Genomic DNA, 27254 nt, shown 5'->3' with positions numbered 1-27254 from the left:
AATAAAAGTAAAATAAAAATAAAAAAACATAAAAAACATAAAAAAAACCTTAAACTTATTTTATTTCAGCTAGTTACCAATGAATCAATAATAATAATAATAATAATAATAATAATAATAATAATGTTATGATTCCCTTGTTGTTGTTTTTTTTTTTTATGTTTCAGGACTTTTAATTTGATATTCTTTAGTATTTTTTGTTGTGCCTGTGTTTGTTCCAATTTGTCTCCATAGTAACTTATCACCTTCACCTGTTGCTTGTTAGGCTCTTGTTAGCCAGTGTGTTTATATCCTGGTGTTTTAGTCCTTGTTTGTCAGTCGTTGTCTTTACACCTCAATGTCAAGCTGTTGTGTATAGAGTCCAGATGTGTCTCACGAAAAACACACTAGCTAGTTCAGTTTTGACTATTTTAAAAGTGAGTTTGGTTGATATGTGCTGTATGAATGAAACAGCAGTTGACAACTAGTGGTCTGTTGTGTCATTGACATAGGTGTTGCATGAGGTGTGCACTTTTCAGGTTATTCCAATCCAGACACCAATGTTAGGGCTGTCAACCTCTTTTAGGTTATGAAAAATAGCAGTAAACTGAGATATCATGTGGTAGAAGGGACAACACTCATGTGAAGAGATCAAGCAGAGGAGGAAGACAAAATCAGTGGATCCAGAGAGTTTTCTGATGCATGTCTGAGAAGTAGGCAATAGCAGGAGTGTCCAAAAAATAGTTTAGAATAAAAAAAATAGTTAGAAAAAAATAATAGTTGTGCCGAGGCAATGCAGGGTTTTTTTTTTTTTCAAACCTTGTACTGGAATGAACTGATTTCTTCATCTTGCACTTGTTTTTTTTTTTTTTTTTTGCGCTGGTAACTGCAGATGCCAGTAGTTGTTTCCTTGCGAAGTTTCAAATTTAACTTGTGCGCAAAATTGAAGTTTTGCATAAAACGTGCAAACGTAGCAGTGTTTCCATCCCTTGTGTTCAAGAGAACAAAATTATCACTTCCAGCACAAAATATCTGTAATAAAAATGGAAGTCGCTGCAATCAGGGAAGCCACTGCAGCTTTTTCCGTACATCGTAAATGACAGACGAAACGCTGTAAGCGTTGTCATATAATCTTGCGTTCGGATGCTGGTGTTTGAGACGCTTCTGGGAGGGAATTAAACCAAATCATTCTGATGACAGACTTTGATTCAGACGTTTCAGAAACACCAAACCGACGTTTGAGATGCTGTGATGCGATTGGTCCGCTGGTTACTCCAGTTATCCAGTCACATTCTCTGTTTAGGTAAAGTCTCGTAAGTTTTTTTTTGTTTGTTTTTTTTGCGCATTGAGGGATTTATCCGATAAGACGTGCATAAACTATGATGTAAACATGTTCATCGAATAAATCCCTCAATGTGCAAAAAAAGACTTTACCTAAACAGAGAATGTGATTGGATAACTGGAGTAACCAGCGGACCAATCGCATCACAGCATCTCAAACGTTGGTTTGGTGTCTTATCGGATTAAAAAAATATCTACCTCAAACGAGGGCATACGTTTTTGAGAATAAATTAATTTATTCACAGGAATAAATGACAGTTCACAATATATTCACATAAAAACAGTATTTGTATGCACATTTTTTTTAACGTATGTGCATCTTGGCATTTCCATCCATTTTTTTTTAATGTGGATATCCAAAATTTGCATAAAAATAGGTGGATGGAAATATAGCTACAGTGATGGAAAGAGCACAAGGACTTTAGTTGTGTCCCAAATGACACTATACACTATGTACTCTCCCATCTATTGTATGAGTGTATAAGTGCATCATCTGTGTATTTAAATGGCATTTTTTTAAATGAAATTTTCAGTGTTAGCACACTGAGCACACTATTTGCAGTACACAACGGCACAGAATAATAGTGCATAAATATGCAAATTGGGACACACCTATTGTCCTCTGACCGCACTCAAAGGCTAACTGAAATAATCGCAACATCATTACATTCAGACTATTCAGTTTCCACTCTGTTTATGACATCAAAGCATGGAAATGGTGGTGTTTGACAGAAAACATTAAAGCACAGCTGTATCTGCTCTTCTGTGGTGGTGCGTTTGGGATGGTGCTGCTGCTTTCATGCATTTTAACTGTGATTATTATTCCACCCCACTGTGGTTCAACTGTTTGACATTGTAAATGGAGCTGATGTCTGCAACGAAATACCTTAAACAACAAAAATAAAGCATTTTGTGTGATATGAACCTTTTGATTTGATTCATATGAAGAATGTCTTGTTCTCAACTAGTTTAAACAGCTGTTCTTATAGTGGCCACAAAAAGTGTGTATACTGTGTGTGTATATATATGTGACCCTGGATCACAAAACCAGTCACAAGTCGCACGGGTATATCTGTGGCAATCTCCTGATTGTATGGGTCAAAATTATAGATTTTTCTTTTATGTCAAAAATCATTAGGATATTAAGTAAAGATCATGATCCATGAAGACAATTTGTAAATTTCTTACCGTAAATATATAAAACATGTATTTTTGTGAGTGAATGCAGCACAATCGCCAACATAAATGAACAACTTTAAAGGAGATTTTCTCAATGTTTAGATTTTCAATAGCTGTATCTCAGCCAAATATTGTCCTATCCTAGCAAACCACACATCAATGGGAAGCTTATTTATTCAGCTTTCAGATGATGTATACATCTCAATTTAAAAATTGTGACCCATGTGACTGGTTTTGTGGTCCATGGTCATATATATAAACACTCACTGGCCACTTCATTAGGTACACCTTGCTAGTACAGGGTTGGACTCCCTTTTGCTTCAGAGCTGCCTTAATTCTTTGTGGCAGAGATTCAACAAGGTGCTGGAAACATTTCTCAGAGATGTTTGTCCATATTGTCAGATTTGTCGGCTGTATTTGTTGATGTGAATCTCCTGAGCACATCCAAAAGCTGCTCTGTTGGATCGAGATCTGGTGACTGGAGGCCAATTGAGTTTAGTGAACTCATTGGCTTGTTCATGAAAGTTTCGTTCACTGGATATTTTTTCTTTTTCCGACCATTCTCTGTAAACCCTTGAGATGGTTGTGTGTGAAAACCCCAGTAGATCAGCAGTTTCTGAGCCCGTCTGGCACCAACGACCATGCCAAGTCACTTCAATCACTACTATTCCCCTTTCTGTAGCTGAGTTTGACCATGTCTAAACACATTGGGTGTGATTGACTGATTTAATACTTGCATTAACGAGCGGTTGAACAGGTGTACCTATAATATTGCACATTTTCCTCCAAATATTCTTCCTCATTCAGTCTTTCCATTGACTTCAGGAATCACACAATCTGCGTTCTGACTTGACTGCTGCAACTGACATGTTGCTTTTCACCATCTGTCAAATTATATAACTCTCAAGAATGAGCTGAAGTTCGTGGAAATACAACTGTTAGGTGTGGATACGCAATACAATTTGACCTACTTGAATAGCTACAATAAATGCGTTGGCTAGCACAAGGAAACCTGAGGAAGAGAATAGCATTGTATAGTAACCAATTCATTCTTTTTCATTTTAAATATTTGTTATTATATATAAAGCTGTGTGTGTGTGTAAGTCGGTCTAATGTGCTGTAGACACCGACTGTTGATCAGGAATCATCCAGTGTGAAGTTCACAGTGACAGTATTATAAACAGACAGCCGTGTGTAGCAAGTTTCTAATTTATTTAGCTCTTGGAGTCTCTCCTCCCCCTTTTATAATGAGAATATTGAGAGAGTCTCACACTGTGGCATTAGCAGATGGACTGTGGCTCAGTTAGTGATGGACGTCAAAGACAAGGTGAGGGCGAAAATTAAAATGCCCTCAGAACATCCCTGATCTCTGAACTGAAATCCCCAGCGGCTGCAGGCAAATGTGGAAATGTCAAAAGTATGTGAAGGAAGAAACATTTAGCTGTTATTCCCACAGAAATCCCTTCTGCTGTCCTCATTCCAACTGACTCTCACACAAACATGTACTGCTGAAATTGTCTGCACCACATTTTACTCTGTTGCTCAGGAATAATAGCATCTATCCTCTCAGCTAACAGGGAACGTTCTGGCAAGATTCTCTCAAAGTTACGAACAAACACTCTTCCAGTAATGTTGATAGAATGTTTGTTCAGAGTAATCTGGTCTTAAATAATGTCCTCAAAGCATGGACAAAAACGTGATTTATGCATCATTCATGAAATGTTTCAGTTGGACTTTTGTCTAATGTTTACAGTTTTTTTTTTTTTTTTATTGCTAACACACAATTTTGCAAACTAGGCTGGTTTTATCAAAAAGACTTAACACAATTCACAAAGCCACGCACCCAAACTGCAAAATACTGAATATACCCTGCAAAATGAAGCACTGCAACCAAAACTACATATAGCATTATCAAAATCAAACTTTTGCACGAAATGTCACACACTTCATTCATATTAGCAGATTTCTGTCTAACCAACTACACACTGTTGGGCGTAATGAAGAGCACTCTCATTTTAGTATGCTCTGCCATAATAATAAACTAGTTCAAATTGTAGAACATTCTTCAGATTGTTCACATGCACAGAAATATTTGCAGACACACACACACACATGCTGTTGAAACATTTATTTATTTTTATTTTTCACCAAACAAGTCAGTGCAACAAATGCACAGCAGATATATTAATAATATATTATAATATATTTACATTGGACTGAACAAAAATATGCTCACAAAAAACAGTAAACTGAAAAAGATTGAAGCGTTAACATGAGGTCAGGTGACACATGTGTCAGATCATGGAGTGTCATTTTGAATGGCAGTGTTTTGAAATGGCAATCATGTGACTTTATGTCATATTGTTGTGTCTTATGCAGAGAACCGTGTTCAGTGCGTTTAAAAAGTGCCATTTTGAATGGCAAAATAAAGCAGAAAATGTGTTTAGACTTTTGGAGACTTGAGAAGAGGTTTTGCTCTGTGTGTGTCAGTTTAATTGTGCTGTGCATGTCATTTTAGTGTGTTAGCAATAGGCTAGTTGCACGTGGCCGCCATTTTGGATTTCGGATCAGCGAGTGTGTGGGTAGACACTTCCGGTTTCGCATTACGCCCGGTGCAGGGAGCCGGAGAAAGCCGAAAATTATCTTTTATAATTGTAGAATTGTTTATAGAATCAATTATCACTTAAAATACTACTAAGATCCATATTACTATTACACGAGCCAATGGCAATTAAATGCACGGACGCATAGTCAGATTAATGAATGAAATACAACTGTTCATGAACAGAAGATTGTATTTGACTAATGCTGCATACGCAATGACAATTATGCCTACTGTAAATATAGACAAACAACTACGATTAGAGTTGTTTGCATAAAATACACAGTGAGCATTCACATGTTTGCCCTGTGATAGGCTACAATTTATCTCCATAAATACTATTTTCTCAATTCTGCGCATATATTTTCACTTACTTGCATCAATTGCTCGATCAATATTATCATCACATATTTTACATTTACGTTTTTAACTGTAGGTACCATAAACAATTTAATATAGGTAAGTTTGTGTATATTTTACACGTAGTACAATACTGTGTGCTGCTTAAACACCAGACAGATAATGATTTATGATCTTTACTCATCTCACTTGCACAAAATAAATGCAGTAATAGAAAGCATAGAAACGCACAGGTGAAATACACTGAAAATTATATGCATTTAAAAATTTGGTCGGGTTGAAGTTATCCCTCCGGATCTTCTGCATCCACTCAGTCCGTACCGCAGCGTCAACAGGGAATGCATGAAAGCTGACTTCTCTGTTGTAACGTGACGAACTGGTACATAACGGCACACAACGATGAAGTGCTGAGGCTGTCACCCTCTGAAAGGCAAGTCACCTCTCTTGAATGCTAAAAACACTCATTGTGAAAAAATATCTCTGTGGTAATGGAACTCGGTCGCTGTTGTCTCTCGCTCTCGTGGTCTCCCGCTCTCGCTGTCAGATCACCGGAAGTTTTCACCGGAAGTACTGGCCCACACACTCAAGTTCGAACGTCAACGGTCGCCATATTGTGCACGGAGCGAATTGGGAAATAAAAATGTTTCGGAACATTCAGAAAACATTAAAAAGTAACGTTCCCATAATGTTTGTGGAATTCTCAACGGAATGTTCCCTTTGCATAACATAAAAAAACAACAAAAAAAAACAACAAAAAAAACTTCAGAGAACATTCCAAAATAATGTTATTGGCGTGTAAATGAGGCCAGTCAGAGTTGCATGTTTTTTGGGGGTTTTTTTGCAGATGATTTTCAATAATCGTTCACAGGACATCAGCCAGCCGGTCGTGACAGACCATCATGGCATCACCTCGACAGACCCCTTCACTCAGCACACCATTCAGGGGAAATCACTCTCATTTATGGCACATTCCATTAACTGAATTATCTGCGGCTCTGATGAATTGCTCAGCCATAATAATTACATTTGCATAATGTCTTTTCTGGTTCATTTCCGCCCTTACATGTGTTCTTAATTACTGAAGTGCCGGCATGCCATGAACCTACTGATATTTTCCCCACGAAAAAACTTCTTTAAATTCGGGTTTGTGTGGATTTTGGGGTTTGTGTGTTTAAGGAAATTATATATTTGCCAAATAAATCAGTTGTGAGTGGCAGGTTGGATGTACAGATGCTCTCATTTGACTGTTTTTACGATATAGGGCTGTAATTAGTATATAGCAGCTTCATGCTGGATGTGTATGTTGTGTTTTCATATGCGATAGTAAAACATTTGTTTTTGCGAATGTGCTTTTTTTTTCATAACACAAAAACATTGATCAAGCTGATGTGCTTATTAATCAATCATTTTTTTAATCCTGAATATCAATATTTTTTTTTTCTGTGTCTGTTAAAATCATTCTCAGATCTCTTTTAGGAATGCACAACTTGCATGAATGGAATACTGCAAACATACTTAGTAAACACATCATGTACAAAGGTTATGTCAAACACACTTGGCTTTAGGGAGTGTTGCATACTAACAAGTAGTCGAGGGCACACACTTAAAACAACATATGGAAAAAAAAACTGCAATATATCCAACATGCATGTAAAGTCTCAGGAGCTTTGGCTGTGCTCAAACTCCATTAGGATCTTCCCATGAGAACAAACCTGGCCGGATCGATCGGCTTGGCCTGTCAGTTTTCATCTGTGTGATTTTTCCAGATGCAGAAAGGTCTCTGGCTTCATTACCCTTTGAGAGTCACTGGGAAGGAAAGAGGTTTACAGCGCTGGCCTTCTGCAAACTGCTAATGGCCTCGGCTTCTGAACTGAGCTTGCTCTGGGTTTATTCCTTTGTGTCATTGAAGAGCGCAACAGAGATTGCCTGTACTGTTTCAGTGGCCTTGCTTCTGGAAGTTTAGCCTGACAAGTCAGACCCACATCAAGATGTCGGGTCTGGGAACAAACCATTGGCAGGGCTCAATCCGAGGGGCGGGATAAACGCTTGTCTTTCAAATTCCCTCTGCATGCAATAGGATAGCACTACAACCAACCAGAGCGTTTTCCCACCAGCGGAGCCAGCTGAGAGATTAAACTTTTGCCGTTTCCGGTCGGCAAAACTACAAACATATCTTCCTTTTTTAAGAATGAAAAGAAAAGAAGAAAAGAAAAGCTTAACCCTTTAGAACCGGCTGTGAATTCCAGCAAGCTGTATTCATTTTACCGTAACTCTTCAACGTTTGCACTATCAAAACCATTCAAACTGCCCCTGACAGTAGACGACATGCGCTTTTCGGCAATTTACGGCTTATTACGGTAGTTTCATGCTTTCCGTCAGCAAATGACAGCAGCTTTCTGGCGGGAAGGAAGGATTTGAACAGAGAGATACGAAGCGCGTCAGGTTAGAGCGTTTTGGATTGCATAAAATAATAAAAGAAACAAACAAATACATGGCGAAAGAAGTGGTAGACAGCAGAAGAGGGGATTGGGATGATTTTTAATGAAACTTGGGAGGCGGTTGGCCGTTACTCTTTCACGTCTCTTAGCATGTGGTGTGTGCATGTGTATGTGTGCGTGCCTAGTATGAATAATAATAGTCAATAACTGTAATTTGTTGAAAGCTAATCTTTTTCTGAAAAAGATGACACCTTGCACATGAAGATTGCACATTGTTTTAGAATTTTACAGTCAAAAAATCTAAATATGTGAAAAACACCTATTTTAGCTTCAGGTTCTAAAGGGTTAACTTCAACTCCTCCAGAGTCGCAGGGAACCGTCACAACTCTGTCGTCATTATGTTAAGCCCGCCCGCCGACTCTATACACGATGTGATTGGCCTGACTTTCAGTTTGTTTTTTTCCAGCTCGAAAGCCAACGGAGAGTTGCTAGACGAAACTGGCTGCAAAATAAAATGTGCTTATGCTAGGGTGCTTCTAGATTTCTAGGCTATCTGGAAGTAGACCTATAATAATGTTCAATTTTTTTTTAGTTTTAAGATATCCCAGCTATCACTGATATCTCACTGACTTTTAGCATCCACAGATGCATATTTCATAAAGTGTGATTGTAATTGTGTCTTCTGTCCTCATTCATTTAGACTGACGACAGCACTGATTACCCCTGATGGATCCTTTTCACTAGACGAGTTCTGTTAATGGCCTTCATGTAATTATCTCCTCCTCGTCAAGCCGGCTCACTTCCTGTATGTCATGTTTTGTTTGTGCGTTAAGAGATGCCACCGTTCAAAACACATGTGCTGTAGATAAAATAGCAGAGCCGTTGATGGATCACCAGATGATGTGAGAACGTGATGCTCTGGGTTCAGATGTTTGGAGGATGCAAAAATGAACAGCATTGGAAAAAGCAGTGCAATGAAACAAATGATAATTCAGTGAGCAACTTTAGAAACGTGCAGATCCTTTTAGGTTAATGGAGTATTGAATTCATGGAATTAATAGGGTCATTTTGTTGTATTATCAATGAGATTAATTAAATATGTTAATTCCCATCACATTTATTTAATGCTTCTTAATTTGACAGAATAACAGCTTCATTCATTTCTGTGATTTCTGGTGCCGAATTCAACTCGTATTCCAACATTGTTTTACCCAAACCTGAATATAGACAGAAATTATGCAATATACTGTAGGTGAACATGTACTTGTACATTAATGAAATAATGCAAATGTGGTCAGGTTGAATGTTAGTTCTCAATTTTTGTCCATCCATTAAAAGTCTGCGCAACCAAAAAAAAGTTAATAAAAATATCATAAAAGTAATCTGTATAAACTGAGCGTCTAATCAAAGTCTTTTGAAGACTGTCACTTTATATGATTAACAGATTTAATTTTGGGAAATAGAGATTTGAAACCACAAACCTCACACATCAAACACGTTAGAGCTTCAGTTTATCATATTTGATGTGCAACTGATCAACTAAACATCTAATAGTGCATGAGAATCTCAATAGCAAAATAAACAGGCTTTTAAATAGAGAAAGCACTTTTTCTTTGATGTCTTTGACTATATTTTTATCACGTGTATCAAATTTGGTGCAGATTCTTCTGTCGCTTAGTCCGATTACACAGATGACAGCATGAACAGGTTTTGTGTCGCCTCGTCCTCAAAAACCATCAACGGCATTATGCCGGTTAAGGCAAGCTTATTTATTTAGCACGTTTCATACACAGTGGTAATTAAATGTGCTTTGCAAAATAAAATTGAACAAAAATATCATAAAAATGCAAATTAAGAAGTACAATTTGAAAAAAAAAAAAATATACATTTGGTAAAATTAAATAAAAACCATGCATTAAAAGTTTAAAAGAAACCAATAGAGGTTTCAGGTTTAGCATTGTTTTGTGTCGCCACTTAACTCTCGATAATGAAGCAAAACCAATAGAAAATCTGCATCTGGAGCAAAACAAGTTGCATGTCAGGAAGATAAATGAGGCTATAATCGTTTGACGGGTCTTGTGGTGCGACTCCGTCAAAGTTGAGACGAATATATATGAAGATATAGCGTTGCTCTCAGTGTGCTCGATGGCTGCCGCTTGAGAGAGTCATACGACACTAGTGTAACGATGATATTTATAAAAGGCCAATATGTCTCTGTAGGATCACTCATTCTTAAGAAAAGTTAAAACACCTCTTTCCAACCAGAGCCTCTTGCCATTACAATTCTCGCACCGCGTGTATCGAAGTGATGCTTATTCTTCAGGGAGTGATTCAGGGCAAAATCTGCATTAAGAGCCAATTTATCTGCAGCGTCCCGCGTCCTGAAGCTCTGTATGTTATCAGCGTGAGACCCGCAGAGCCACAAAGATACATTCATATTTCATCCGGCCCGTGGCAAGAGAGGCTATAGATAGCAGAAAGAACAGAACAAGCGCAGACACAGCCAAAAAACCCCAGCTGGGTCATGCTTACTGTACTGTACTGTACAGTATGTGTGCATCATATCCCATTAATTAAAGGGTTTGTTCGACAAAAAATAAATTAAAAAAATGTGATTGTTTACTCAGCCTCATGTCGTTCCAAACCCGTAAGACTTAACATAACACAAATGAAGATGTTTTTAATGGAATCTGACATATTTCTGTCCCTTTCTGGACCATTTTGGCCACTTTGACTAAATGAGATCTTGAAATACTGTACAATTTCCGAACATCTGCTTAACCCCTTTATAGGAAAAAAAAATCCTTAAATTACAACTCAATCATATTCATTATGTTTTAAAGTGATTCAAATGGCTCTGCATGAAAGAAAAGATCAAGCCATTCTTTTATAAAAGAGGAAAAACCCTGGAGAAAAAAATAAAGCTTTTGGGGTTGAAAGACAAAACAAGAACTACGTCCGGTTGTTTCTCCTCTTTGCTCTCTTTTTTTAGAGATGTTTATTCCCATCTCGAGAGCCTTTCCATCAGTTTGGAGATCATGTACATGCAAAGAGAGAAGAGAGTGACATGAAAATAGGTCAAATGATGACAACGGATCACTCATAACCATAACTCAAATACTCTTATTTATCTTCATATCTTTATAAAATGAATCATTTGTATCGTTTTCTTTCACCTACAGTTCGCAATTGCACTAGAGCTCGTCATGTTTTTGAGTCGTCGTCTCTGATTGTGACGTTGCTATAGTTACTGACACTAAGGAGGCCGAGAGTGTTTGGTGATTACAGTTTATCTGAGTCCTCATTGACAGCCGCTGTGCGGAGCGTTTATGGATTGTCTTGGCACAGTGCTGATGGATGTGGATTGTGACGGAGCGGGAGGCAGGAGGCCGGTGTCTGCCGAAGCCCACAGGAAACAAGGCCCATTGTTATGTTGGCACGACACTTGAGACAATCAGTCACAAATTTGATCAACTGTCTGTCAAGCTTTTAAAGTATATTTATCCTATGACAGCTGAATTTAAAAGGGAGGAGACCGAATGTGGATCTGGATTTATCTCTGCTCTTTCTTGGTAAAAAAAAAAAAAAAAAAAAAATATATATATATGTATATATATATATATAGTATTGGAGTAATTAGAATCAAATAGGAATTGTGTTAGTGACACATGACTGTATAATGAGATTTAAAGTTCACCCTAACATGAAAATGAAGTCATCATTTACTCAACCTGGTGTTGTTTTAATGCCGAATGCCCTTCTTTTTTTTCCAGACCACAAACGTGGTCTGAATATATACGTGGCTATATATATATAGCTATTCACGCTATATTGCGTATTGCATATCTATATGTGAACTTTAATTTCCTATTATCAATGTTAAGCTGCTTTGGAACAATCTACATTGTTAAAAGCGCTATATATATATATATATATATATATATATATAGTGAAAAGCGACCAGCACCAAGCTGGTATATTCCAAGTGTTGTTATGATAGTGCTCAAACCAAAATTGAGTGTATTATTTAAGGAAAATCCTGACCTTGCACGGCTGCACGTTCATGAGAATCTATTAGCAACGCAGTTCACCAATAAAGTCTCACAACCGCACAGCATGCATAGATGATCAGTGTTGGCGAAGGTCGTGATTTTCCTTAAATAATACATACAATTTTGTTTTGTTTTTCACCAAACGCATGGGATCATTCTGTGAATTTGTGCATCTTTTCTTTTTTATAAAGCTTGATGCTGTATTTACTGCCATTATATGGATGAACGCGAACAGGACCTTTTTTTTATTCTCATTTTCTGGTCCATAAAAGAAATAAGGGCATGCAGCATTAGAACAACACCAGGGTGAGTAAATGATGACTTTCAATGATTTCATTTTAGGGTGAACTGTCCCTTTAATTCATAACTCTTTCCCTGCCATTGACGGAAATGTCCGGCTTTCTGTGTTTTCACTGTTATACGGTAGGGGGCGCTATTACGCATCTTCTGAAAGAGGACTAAATCTCCTGATCTAAAAACATGTGAAGAAGAAGCAGAAACAAGTGATAGCATATCATATGCATACGCAAAATAACGCAGTCATCAATATTAAACAGCATAAATCAAAACTGCCTAATGTTACTGAATGAAATGTCGACCCAGGATGAGTTACAGGACTGTGAAGCTTTAGGAGTGTTCTGTGTTTTGATCATCGTTATTTGATTTTGACTCTTTTTGCTCAAAATGTTGCTTTTTTTATGAAACTTATCCACATTCAAGTGTTGATAAAAAAATAATGCATGAAGCTAGAATAAAACTTTTTTTTTTTTTTTTTTTTTTAAAGCTCTGTTCTCCCTTTGCATATTCAGATATTCATACAACAGACTATTCTGGGGCCATGCAACTTTTGTACTGGCAACATTTTTCAAGAGTGCAATAAAGTTTCTAAAAACAGTCACACACTACTATTAATTTTCTTTTAATTTGGGGGTGAAATGTGATGGACCTGTTCTTGTGAGATTCTCCCATGCATGGACATATTTACGTTTAGAAATGCACAACATCAGCCATGATCATTTGTCATAAAGTGTCTCTTTAACGGTATCATTACAGTTTGGGTCGACTTAGTGAAGTGAATCCATAAATTACCATTATTTTACTGTACATCATTAGCATAAGCATTGTTCTCTGTGTCCTTACTATCCATGTTGAAGGACCTTCACTGTCAAGCACAAGAAAGGAAAGTGGGACAGAGTGCCGCTATAAAGCAGAGCGTTCAGCCATTCATGACCACAACCAATTACACACACATACATCTCACAGACATGACCTTTTTTGCCAATGTTCTTTTTCAAGGTGTTTACAAATTTCAAAATGTGGACTTGATCCACATTAAACTGAGGTATAAAAGCTGGTCAGTAATAGAGCAGGATGACTGTGAAACATAGATAAACATCTTTATTTCATGAAATGGTCACATATGACACAAGTGTAGATTGATTTGTTTAGAAATTTTTTGCAGGAAACTGTCATTACCAATTTCAATAAATCATATTTTTCCACCTCAGACATAAAACAGGGAACATACAGTGTTGTTCTTGTTTTTCAATGGCCGATTTGTACCCAAATCCTAAATATGTGGTTCGACTATAACCGTTCAACAGGTATTTATTGTTCAACCCTGTCACATTTGAACTTTATACTTATTTTAGACTACCGTTCAAAACTTTGAGGTCAGTAAGATTTTTTTTTTAAATTTTCTTCTGCTCATTTAGGCTGCATTTATTTCATCAAAAATAAAGTAAAAACAGTAATATTTATTCCTGTGATCAAAGCTGAATTTTCAGCATCATTACTCCAGTCTTCAGTGTCACATGATCCTTCAGAAATCATTCTAATATGATGATTTGATGCTAAGAAACATTTCTGATTGTTATCAATGTTGAAAACAGTTGTGTTGTGGAACCTGTGGAACTTTCTTTTAATGATTCTTTGAATGGAAAGAAGAAAATGTATGGTGCATGTTATGGCTTGACAGCTGAAAGAAATGGAGAAAGGGTAATTGCAGATATTTACTTTATTAATAAGCAAAAAACAGAGCAGATAATCCAACAAGAAACTGGGACACATGAGAAAACACTTAGACAATACAAGACAATGGATTGAAACTTCAGACAGGATAATGAGAACTAAACAAGACACAGATGAACATAATCAGTAATCAACTAAATAGAAACATGAACTAAAACACATGGAAACAGGAACTAAATATCTAAGTAATTGGAAAACCATGGCATGTTTCTTTTGTGCTCACTCTGTTATTCAAAATAATGTTTTGGGGTTTCAAAATGTAAAATTACAGCCTTAACATGCCAATATTGCATACATATTGCATCCACATTACATTATTTAAAGTCAGTATGTATGTGTTTGTTGCATAAAAAGCAATATTGTTCAATATAGGGAAGCTTATAGCTAGATGGGAGGTATATTTGAGTATAATCCATCAGTGAAGGCTCTTTATAGTAAAGGTGATTGAGTTGATTATTACTGACACTGAAGGTATAACAATAATGAAAAGGGTTTTTTGAATCCCAAAATTAGATGGTCAACACAAAGCGGAAAATGAGTAGAAGAAACCATCAATAAAACAGCAGGAGATGTCATTGAGATGATGGTTACACCAATGTTATAATGTAAATAGTCCCAGTTTCTCTGAATCATGTTGATGCTGTAATAGGGCTCTGAATAATGATGCATTAACTTAGAGTTCAGTGTGTTATTACTGTTATTCATACAGAGGGAATGTGTCTCTTTTCACCCAATTTCATTTCATCTGGGCAACCTATATTTGACATGAGCAAGAGAAGTACTGAATGCATGGTTGCAGGTTTTCCAGCTGATAAATCTGTCATAAAGCTCTTAAACTGACGACCAAATGGTCTCACATACAGCATCAGTACAGCCACGCATTATATTCAACAGTCCAAACAGACTTATTAAATCTGAATCTTTAGCTACGCCTTTTAAGCATATTAATTATGTCATTGTAAACAAACAGTGTAATGGAAAGGCACAAAAGAACATGCATGATGACTTCCAAACGATTAAAACATGAAAACATTTAAAATTAATATTAGAGACTCGACATACACAACTTCATTTTGTGTGTAATGCACTGCACTGTATACACGGTATATCCTTTATAGCATTCACAAGATCCTTTTGTCACGACTGTGTTGCGTTATAAGTGTATTTAATTTAATTTTGTTCTCCCTTGGCGATCAATCGGCCGGTCATCTGTGCCCTTCGCTTGTTCTGTCGTCACGCTGGGAAGAAGTTCTGTCACTCGACGCTTTCCTTGAGAACCGTCTCTCGCTGCTTCTCCCAGATTTTCTCAAATTGAATAATTCACAGAGGGAATACACACTGCTGAGCATCCAGCTTGTTTTTCAGTATCTCTCCCTCTGAGATGGAGAGAGAGAGAGAGAGAGAGAGAGAGAGAGAGAGAGAGAGAGAGAGAGAGAGATGGTTTTCTCTCCTCCCTGTGGTTTCACTGAACACATATTCTGCAGGGATTTGGAAAGAAATTGAAATGGCTTCCTGGTGGACCTTCATCTCTTCGAAGGCTGTAATTGTTGTTTCACCCACATTATTATTGATTTTGGTTGCCGTAAAGTTTACAGTCCTTCTATCATCCCATTAACCTTCAGAAGACTAAGAGCCGTGACACACCAAGCGTCGGTGAGCGTCTGTCAGGTTTAGCTGTGTGTACTGTATGGTGTGAGTTTGACTGAATCAGTGTTGGCGATACGAGAGATCACTCTGATTGGCTGTTCAGGTTAGCCAACGGGTCAGTGCACCAGAACTTGAGCATGAACATGTTGTTGTCCGAGTGTTAGTTTCACTGCTTCTATTGCTCTCCTCATTTGTAAGTCGGTTTGAATAAAAGCATCTGCTAAATGATTAAATGTAAATGTAATAAAAGCAAGAGACAGCTCAGACAGACGGCTGTGACCTGAGCATCTTACCTGAGCATTCCAATACGCAAATATTTTCATAACAACATGAGCTGGAATGAACAAAGTGATGATTGATATTCAGAATAGTAAGCAAGCACTGCTTTGTCTAAGGTTTGTATTTCTGCAGGCCTAGTTTCGGTTCCTCTTTTTGAATGACGAATATAGACTATTGATTCCTGCTGATACAGGCAGTTATTTCCACACACACAGGCACAGAAGGCAAGGGTTTATGTCTTCATAGTTTTTATTCATTATTTATTTATTTTTTTGTTATTTTAATACAAGTTAAACTAAATGAAATGTTTCCTTGGCAACTAGCTGAAACAAAATAAGTCTAAATATAAGTATATATATATATTTACTTATATTTAGACTTATTTTGTTTATATTTTTTATGTTTAATTATATATATATATATATATATATATATATATATATATATATATATATATATATATATATATATACATACATATTTATTTATTTATTTGTTTGTTTGTTTATTTGTTTACTTATATTTAGACTTGTTTTGTTTATATATATATATATATACATACTTTTCTTTCATCTGTTTATTCAATTTCAAATAATAAAGTTTTTTTAAGGTTTTAGTTAACAATAGAACACAGTACACACGTTGTTCTCATCAGCACTGACAGTCAACAGGAAGTCTGTCACTTTCGATTTGTGAACTGGGATTTTTGTTAAACACTCACTATGCTTGCAAACAGATTCCTGATATTTTAAAGCGTGTTGCCATGGTGAGGGATTAAACGGAAACTGGGAAACAGAATGGGTCTTACATACAGTGTTCACATATTGGCTGATTTTGATCAGATTTGATCTGTATTGGTCACATGGCTGTTGTGAGTCACTTCATAAGGCCACCAGCTGGCAGAAGGATATGCCACATACAGTTTCAAATAGTCCTCTTATAATACAAATACATACCGTCATCACTGCTTGCAGCTATATTTATTATTGTTATTAGTATGTAGCATTTGTTAATTATTTTAAAAGTATTATTAGTACACATCCCTATACTGGTCTAGACTGGTTTATGCTGGTTAGTGCTGTTTTTTGCTGATTTTATGATGGTTTAACCGGGCCATGTTCTCCAATAAAAATACTTAATATAATTATATTGGTCTCGCTGGTGAATCTGGTGGACCAGTTTAGTCTGACTAGTTAATCTAGTTAAAAAGCCTGGTGGCTCACCAGCACAACAGCATCCAAAACACATACTAAGAAATTCATCATTTAATTAATCTAATCATTTTCTAAGTCTATATATCATTAAAAAAAAAGATGAATTAGCTTGAAACATAAAACTGTGTAATATATAATTTTTTCTCCCCATTGGCAATGTTTTGGTCTTGTCTTAAGTACAAATCTAACAGAGCTTAATGAGGTTTAAAGTCACCATGAAATCCAAATTCTTCTTTTTATTACAAATGATTCATGGGTGCACATCAATATTATTGTTTTAAATTCATGTTCCTGGTAATCTTGAATCAGAATAACTTCCTCTTGTTGCATCTCTTCTCTGATGACGAGGGCGGGGCAACCTGTCAATCACATGAGATCAGCCAATAGCAAACCACAACCATCCAATCAATTCCCCACACACAAAATAAAGCCCCGCCCACATTTGTTCTTGTTCCAGAAGCGTTTCACTCGGATATACGGCACAATACGGAAGAAAAGACTAGCGCAACTTCCAATGCATGCAGACTTTAAGCTTAAAACGATCGTATTTGCACATATTCTCTGAAATAAAGTCTTAATACATCATGCACTTCTGCTTCTCAACACACAAGGCAAAAATACTGAGGAAGAAACGTATTTCTGCGGTGTTCAGCTTTTGCATACAATGTACTTAAAGACATATCCTTTATCAAGTGCTCTGATGAAATGTCTAATTCGATTTCAAACTGCAGTGTTTAAGATGTTTTTACAGCAAACACGAACATTCATGACATCGGCTGAACTGCCATGAACTGTCACTCTGGCCGTTTCTCTGCCAGATAATGGGACATTTGGACACAGATCCGCCTCTAGCGTCTCCACGTCTGTCACCATCCGTCGACGATCCCTCAGGAGAGGCGTTTATAGCTCGCGTGTCAGTCCGCTCTTCTCTTTATTACAGCTCTCATGCTCTTATGAGCATCTGCTGTACACAGACAGCCAGACGAGTGATTCTCCAGATTGTAACTGACTTTGACCCTGACGCCGTTTCTTTCTGAATTATGGTTGACCGTCGCTTCTTATGTCTTAGTGCTCAGCGAGTAGTCAAGCGGGTAATTGGCATTCCTCTATCTCATTCTCCTGTGTCACACAGGACCCATGTAATAGACACATAGTGTACACAACGCTTAAGCTGGAACAAACAGCATGCGCCCCTAGTGGGTTTGGTGGATTATCTGAAGGGTTTGCTGGCATCACTCTGCTGAGATCAAGCTCCAGACCTCGACACACTACTATTGGCTGTGTCCAATTCCTAAAGAGACTGTTAACCCACTGTCGCTGCTGATAAGAGAGGAGAGGAGATAAGATGAGAGTGAAGGAGAAACAAAGGGCACAGGGCTTCAGATGACGACGAATGGATTTGCTTTGGTTACGGTCGCTCTTCAAAATCATGCAGATCACTGTTGTGTCTATCTGTGAACGCAGAAATCATTTTGCGGGAAAGGCGACAGGTGTGAATTTTCACATTACTCCACGCTTCCTGGACAATCTTCAAATAATGGCTTTTAAAAATGTCATCTTCGACAGCACGACAAGGGTCCAAAACAAACAAAATCAAGGAGTGTAAAACCCTTACTGACTGATATAATGGATTTTTTGGCAGAAATATGTTCAAATAAGTGAGATTTTAATAAACAAATACATCAAAAATGCATTAAATTGATCAAAAGCGACGTTTCTACTGTATTTAAAATAAATGCTTTTCTTTTAAATGTTGAGAATCCTGAAAAAAATTGAAATAAATGTGATGCAGCTCAACTGTTTTCAACCATGATAATAATCAAATGTTTCTTGAGCATCAAATCATCACATTTTTTTCTGAAGGATCATGTGACACTGAAGACTGGAGTAATGACTGGACTTTTCTCTAACCTTTATTCCACGTGTTCCTGAACTCCTGCTGTTTCGGGCTAGGTAAGGCAGATAAAATATGGATCTTGTCTTAGATAAAAAGCAGGCATGCTCGTACTTCTGATATTAAGTTGTTCATCTTCTTGAGAGATCTCTTTCTCAAACCCACGCATGCATCTTTCTTCATTTCCCGGTGGCAGCAGTTAAGAAGATGAAGGAGTCTGTGGTTTGATGCTCTTGCTGTTAATTTCACTCTGTCTTTTTAAAGACTTTGTGTATTTCAACACTCATTTGGTTTTTGTATATGGTGACACTTTACAATAAGGCTGAATTAGTAGCGTTAGGCATTGCATTAACTAACATGAACTAACAATAAGCAATACATTTGTTACAGAACAGTTAATAAAAATAGAACCATTAATTGTTAGTTGATGTTAGCTCAGGTTAATTAAATAATATTAACAGATACAACTTTTGATTTTAATAATGTATTAGTAAATGTTGAAATTAAAGGGATAGTTCACCAAAGATTTTTAATTCTGTCATTAATTACTCACCCTCATGTTGTTCCAAACTCGTAAGACTTTTGTTTTTAATGAAATTGATTTATTTATGTCCCTCCAATGAAAGCCTCAAATGCTTTAAAATGCTCATAAAGGGATCGCAAAATAAACCTATATGAATCAGATAGTTTAATCCAAAAATAAGAGCCTAAATTCAAACATGATATAAATCGATCATGTCTCTTCAGAAGGCTTGGATTAAACCCCTCAATTCATGTGCATTTCTTTTATGAATGTTTTGAAGCGTCAGGGTTTTGAGTGAATAGACTTTCAATGGAGAGACAGAAATCTCTCAGATTTAATTAAAAATATCTTCATTTGTGCTTTGAAAATGAAGGAAAGTGTTATGAGTGTGAGTAAATGATGACTGATGAACTAACCCTTTAATACCAAGAAGCATGCTTATTGTTAGTTCATATTAACAAATGTAAATGTAGCTATCTAATGTCAACAAATACTTTTTGTAAACTTTTACCATTTTTTTTATGCATAAAGAACCTACATGAAAAGCACAAGAATGGTTGAGGTGTTTATCTTTTAAATAATTCACAAAGTAAAAGCTGGAATGCACTACACAACTAAATCTGGACAGATTTTAAACTTCATCGTAGGCATCATACACTCGCCGACACTTGCTGACCATCGTACATTAAACGAATGACTGGTGCAACGTGATGCGACAAAAGCAAATAAAAACCCATTATAATCAGTGATGCTGTCTACACTGGATGCGGTGTGACACGACAAATCCCAGTGCCTGTGCTACGTCTGACACAAAATCAGAGTCTATGCCCATCATACACTGCACGATTGTCTGTGAAATCTGTTAACTCCGACTGTTCAACATCTGCACACTGGCTCTGACTTTCGGCAAATTGTGTAATCGGCTGTAAATCGGGGGATAAATCATGTAGTGTATTCCAGTCTCAGTCAGGGTGTAGCAGTGATTGTGTCTCGGTTTGTGCCAGTCGTGATGTGTGATCAATATCACAGAGGAGTCCAGACAGTCACGGGGTGCCGGACGACCCAGTTCAGACTTTGAGTGTCTCTAAAAATGCACAGTTAAAGAGTAAATCATTAGAGACGATTTCTTCAGGTTACTCACTGAACTGGGACACAAGCGCCAGATTCTGTTTACACGCTGACCTGGTTATTGGCTCTGTGAATATTTTGTCATTTTCAACATCAATGTTGTTTCTGTGCGGTACAACAAAAGTTGTATGTTTTATTGATCCACGTCTAGCGTAGTCAGTAAGAATTGAGTTGGCTGAACAAATTGTCCTATCTTGGCTGTCGTGAATGATTTCACGAGTGGACATTTAGAACAACAGCCAACTAAACCCCCAAATCCAATTTAAACAAATGATGGGATGGACCTGGAAAGGCAACTGATTGCATTTATAAGCACCCAATCAATAAACTGTCACAGCACGAACAAGACGGACACACAGCAAACCATCAGGGATGAACGATGGGCGTCTGAGGAGCGCAGACTCTTAAAGATTTCATCTCCAACTCCCAACAGAACAAACACGGGCCGCGGACATGAAATATGCATGGGGCAGTTAACCTGTACTTCTCAGTCGTGGCAGGTCGGGTCTTAAGTGGATCTGGCTCAGTCTCGATTTGTTTGGTTAGCTGTGGCTGGATTAGCCATGAGCACAGTCAAATACACGACAGGGAATACTGAGCATTACTGCGCCTTTACCACACTTTGCTCTCTGACCGTCACCTTTTTCAATGCTTTGGTTCTAAAAGCATTTTGGCTACACTTATATGGTCTGTCATTATTAGGTAACTAAGCTGGAAGTATTGCATGACAAAAGAGTAATGCTACATTAACACTTCAGCTACTACCATTATAGAAACAAGATTAACTAGTGCTGTTCGAAATAGCAAATTCAGCACTGAGCACTTCCTTATTAGGGAATCATTAATTACTGAATGAGATTAGCCTCATTAAGAACCAATAACTAACAATGACAAATTATAGAGAATTACCAATAATTTACTAATCACGATATTAACATGTTTCACACGTTTTACTCTGAACATGGTCATAAAATACTAATTACTCAAGTGTTACCTAGTTACTCTTCAAGAACTATTAGTGTTCTGGACCATTACTTTAAAGTGCCTTTCTACTTCAAATTGTCACGTTAAATTCAGTGTGTTACTTGCAATGTGTTTTCTTGTTATTTGTGAAATTTATGAGTGAAAATTGTTTTAGAGGAAATACTACATCATTTGTGTGTGTGTGTGTGTGTGTGTGTGTGTTTGTGTAATCAAAAAAAGTGCATGAATGAATAAACTCCTAATCCCATGCTGCATTGCAAATGGCATTGCATGTTTTGTATGGTAAACACTGCAGATCACTGATTGGTCAGAGAGAATCGTCGCTACCAGCATCATTGGATTTGCAACACGAGAAACTAAACCCGCTAGAAACAAACTTCTTCGTCTTGCAGTGAAAGACATCCACATGCCGGGAATCAAGAACATCATTCCATCGATATGCTCCATTGCTCATGTGTTGTGCGTTTGTTTGTCGCGTTTACGATGATGTCACGGCAGTAGAGACAGCACAACTATAATCCCAGTCACTTTGAAGTGGTACTAAACTGCAATGGAAAAGCAAACTGAGCTGAGCCGTTCCATGCAGTGGAAAAGCGTCAATGGTATTTTTTTTTAAGACTTGGTGTTTTCACCGTACTATATGCAGTAACTTCTCTCCACCTCGTCTATAAGCACAGACTAAAGCAATTGAATATGAATTGATTTAAATATTGCACGGTTGATCATGTGGTATTGCATAAATACAGAAGGAGTTTGAAAGAGTAAGGAGAACGTCTTATCCTTGAAATAAAGAATAAAGAATAAAGAATTATGCCATTTGCAATGCTTCATGTTAATGTGAATGGGCAGTTGCTGCATTTTGCATTTCTGTGGGAATGGTGGATCTCTTGAAATCAGAAGCATAAGTCGTTCAGAAACATCACTGTTTATAATTCCAGAGTTTATGATTGGTGTGTATCAAAGGTGTTTGGTTGAAAGTATATTGCTCTATGGAGAAAATGAATGGTATTGTTTTACTTCTGGAGTCTGACTGTTACTTTTAATCTGTAATTCACAGCTTAAATCTCCCAAGAGCATCAACACAAATCTTCAAAAGCCATGATGTGGTCTTTTGCATTTTTTATTATAAATATTTTGTTATGTTCTGCTTTTCCCTGGTCAATGGAAAGAGGATGTTACCCTCTTTTGGATTGCCAAATACATAAGAAAATGATTATAAATTGATTTAGAGAAATGATCATGTGTGCAATAGTGTTGTAGGCCTCAGTGAGAGCTTAGTCTAATGAGAGTTCAGCAGTATCGACTCTGACAGAGCACGTTCAAATTGAATTAAGGCATTTTGTCTTCAGTTGTCTTTGTTGTGGGTCCACAGTGGAGAAACAGCGTTCGACTCAAAGTCTACCACTGCGCTGCACTGATAAAAGAACACATGCAGTTCACAGCAGAACTGCTGTTATTGTGTTTGTGCTTTTAGAATATTTAGAAACGGGTGTTTTCCATTTATAATCACTGTATTATCAGCCATGGTGACATCATTTATCCTATAGCCATGTTCCTCGATCAGCATCCTTGATACCACTTCTATGAGTAACTCATTCCACACTATTTGTGCGTTGTACATCAATGATACTGTACAACTTTTTGAGATATTTCTGACTTTTGCTTGATGAATAATAAAACAGGTGAAAACATCCCTTTAGACACTGAAGGAGGGACCCTGGCCATATCCAGAAGATGTCAAGTCAAGTAAAATGTATTTATATAGCTCTTTTCACAAGACACATTGATTCAAAGCAACTTTACAGAAAATCATGTTAATATTTATAATATATCTTAATATTTTCATGCTTTATAGTCTCATTAAGCATATTAGAGCCGCTACTGCATGTGGTTTGCATTTTTTGACGATACAAGCAATCAAGCATTTGAGATTTTCTGTATACTGTTTATCTGTCATGTAGGGTGAAATGAGAGCACGAAGATGAGGAGAACAAACCAAACGTGAAAGTCTTTCAAAATAAATTCACAGGATCAAGAGGATCAATGAGAAACTCAGGAAACAGCAAAACAACTCCATGATAGTGATGTTCAGTTCTTGAACGAATCGTTCTTTTAAAACGGTTCATAGCAAGTAACATCCAAGATGTAGGCTACAACATTGGTATCCGACATGAAGGATCCGCGAATGAAACTGTGACCATAAACACCATTAACTTAAGTGAATGTAAGGTAATTATCAGCAATATGCGTTCGCACGAATAACTTTTTATTTGAATGTTTCAATATGCATTGACACAAATTGCTTCATTTGAATGTTTCACTGATATAACATGACACTGAGATGTTAGAAAATAAATGCGTAGTGCCATCATTACTTGATGACGTAAGGAACCGGTGAATGGGTTTTTGAACCAGTTCATTGAAACAAACGGTCTGAAAGATCCAGTTTGTAGGAATGAATCAGACTTTATATCACGACTACATAAATAATAAACGATACCTGACAACTGAACAAAAGAAAACTGAGGTCTTAAACACACAGGAAGGGTAATCAACTGAAGAGAAACAGGTGCGTAAAACTAATTAACAACCAAGGAAGATAACTAGGGAACACAGGGACAGAACAGGCAGTTGAAATTTGCTATATATATATATATATATATATAACCTTAGTGAAAAAATAGTATACTTAAGGACAATTTATTCGTTTGTACTTGAGTATAACAATGTATTTTTGGCACACTATAAATTGGCATAATTAAAATCTGGAACAACTACTTAAAAATGGTGTACTAAATATATACATGTGACTAAATATGTGTGTGTGTGTGTGTGTGTGTGTGTGTGTGTGTGTGTGTGTGTGTGTGTGTGTGTGTACAAAATACCTGATTCCATAGATTCCTTTTGTAATGAATAGATTTTGCCTGCACAACTTCACCAGACAGAATTAAATGTGATTGCAACTTTATGTTTGCAGATACTCACCTTTATTTCTTTCGTCTGGCTTGTTCCATACTCAAACAAAAGAAAAACTCCAGATGACTTATTCTGTAAATGCAATGATACGATTGTTTTCCACACTGATCGTGTGTCTTGTGAACAGTATCCACACATGAGTGAGACACTTACATTAAACAAGCAGCTGGTAATTAGACAGAATGGCACACACCAGTGAAACCCAGCAAAATAAATAACCAGTCGCTCACTATAGGGACCACGGCGTCATCCATCTGCGAACTTCTCCGTCAGGGGGCCTTCACCATAAAGCCTCGCGGTACGGGGGGAAATCGCCCCTGTCCAGAGCCATTACGCCTGTGCCGAGAGAGCGGCCCTCTACATATCTCAAGTTAATTGAAGTTGTGATGCAGCACCGGCCGATGGGAGTAGCGATGGGTCTTTGTAATGGAGGTGGGAGATAAATTGTTTGCGACTATTTGAGGCATCTCATCCCACTCCATCTCTCTGTTTCACCTCCTCCCACTCCTGGCGCAGACAATAAGAGGGCAGTTTATTTTTATATATTATGCCTCTGCTGTGGTGCAAATGGGCCAGAACATGTTCAGATGGGTCAGCGGTGTCCCCTGAGGGAGTCTGTTTTACTGCCAGTTGGAAATATAATACTAACATTGCAGGCTGTGAGCATCGCACCACCCTTGCCCATCTTTCCTTTGGCCCCCCGTCTGGAAGTGCTCTTGATTTCCAAACGTGGAGCCCGAGACGTTTACTCAAATCTCGCAGTGACCCTACATAAACTACAACACACACACACACACATGTGAAGGTTGCTGGATGCGCTCCATCTGTGTGGAATTTTCGTTTTTTTGGCAAGTCAATAAAAATGAAGTTACTCTCCATTTGGCCTGTAACGTCACATGGTTCTAGTCGAATTGTAAGAGTAATAGCATGACCTTAATAGCGTGACCTGAAATAATGCAAAATAAAGGTTTGCATCCAAGAGTATGTGGACACTCCCTTTTGATCTATGTGTTTAACTGTTTAAAATGACAAAATTTAAAAGTGTTACAAAATAAAGCTTGCAATCTGTACACTTTTAGTGGAATGGGGTGTCGATGAACAGTCGCAGGGAAAGAAGAAACACACTTGGTTGTATTGAATGTGCACTCGTAGTGTACTTCCAATCTTAAACGTATATTTTTAAAGAACTGTACTTGCAGATAATATAATATTAATGACATAAAAGGCCACTTCTGCACTTAAAGAGAGTAGACTTTCATGACTATGTTTCTTAACACACTTAAGTGCACTTACACTAAAAACCTCATTGATGCTTCTGCATCCGAATGGGAGCAAATCCCTTTATCCACGTTCCGACATCCACTGGAAGTTATAGCATCTCAGTGGCCTTGGTTTTAAAATTAAAGGGTTAGCAAACGCAGTCAAGGCTGTCCACATACTATTGACCAGGTAGTTATTAATTCACTGCCACGGTAATTTTGGACGTTTTGGACATTTTTCAAGGATTGTTACAACTTTGAATCATCAGGAGGATTATTATAGTACACTACGACTTTTACTCTCATGAAGAGAACAAAACTTTTGCAAACTGCTGAAGAGGGAATACTCTTCGCTCACGACCTGCACTTTTTCAGATTCCACATCTTTTTTAGCCTTCTTTCCAAAATGCATCAAATGCCTCATGCAAGCCTGTTCATGAGGAGAGCAACGAGGTGATGTGGGGAGATAAGACAGTGGACAGGAAAGGAGAGTGTGTTAAAGACAGGATAAATGAAGTTCTGGAGATTGTGCATAACTCATATGTCCTCATTCTCTTTTAAGGACAAACCGTTTACTGAGTAAATCATCTCTCGGCCTTTACATTCATTTATCTTCTCTTTTTTTTTTTTTTTTTTCATACACAGGAATAGATAACCATGACTACAGCATTTTCAGCATGTAGTAAATCATGCGCTGCCCTCTAACGCCTTTCAGCAGAGGTATGTGTCTCACAGCCTTGTGTGTGTGTGTGTGTGTTTGTTTCAGCAATGGACCCCGATCAAGAAAGCGTAGAGGCACTGATGCAGAGATTTAAAGAGAGTTTCCGGACCAACACCACTATGGAGATAACACACTTCCAGAACGTTACACACAGCTCCTCCACTGGCCGGAAGAGAGGACAAACTCACACCAGAGGTTTGCAATGCACTGACCCAATGACACACACAAACCAAAGCTCTTCTTGTGGTTGCTCATGACCTAATAGATTTCTCGCATGTGTTTCATTGACGTATCGCTGTTAGATCTGTTCCCAAACCTAGTGCACTAGGAAGGGAAGGATGAGGTTGCCCCTTAAGAATCGAAGTTTGACATCCAAGAAATAATCAATAGAGTGAATGAATCCTAAAACCTGTAAATAAGTTCTTATTTTTCAACTTCCGGTTACATCGTCCTGAAGTCAATGAAATGAGGTCTGTGGTGAACACAAGTCCTACACACACACATATATATATATATATATATATATACATACACACACACACACACACACACACACATTATAAAAGCTTTAAGTTTGACCATCTTTAAATTATATATTTATCTAAATTATAAATATAACATACACTCTAAAAAAAAAAATGCTGGGT

General features: G+C 37.3%; 1 protein-coding gene across 3 annotated transcripts in view; it reads left to right on the top strand.

The window, feature by feature from the left end:
* astn2 (astrotactin 2) overlaps positions 1-27254 on the top strand; it is a 445829-nt gene that overhangs the window by 157492 nt on the left and 261083 nt on the right. For 2 of the 3 annotated variants that reach the window (XM_084114345.1, XM_084114344.1), the window contains one exon: positions 26653-26802. In XM_084114345.1, coding sequence (XP_083970471.1) covers positions 26653-26802 — 150 coding nt within the window. Of the gene's footprint in view, positions 1-19057; positions 19076-26652; positions 26803-27254 lie in introns of those variants that run through there. The other variant, XM_084114346.1, reaches the window with a different exon arrangement.

This window comes from Abramis brama (genome assembly GCF_963993115.1).
Source record: "Abramis brama genome assembly, chromosome: 5".
Classification (NCBI taxonomy): Eukaryota; Metazoa; Chordata; class Actinopteri; order Cypriniformes; family Leuciscidae; genus Abramis; species Abramis brama.
Note: the sequence above shows the minus strand (reverse complement) of the source record. Positions and strands in the feature narration are given on the sequence as shown.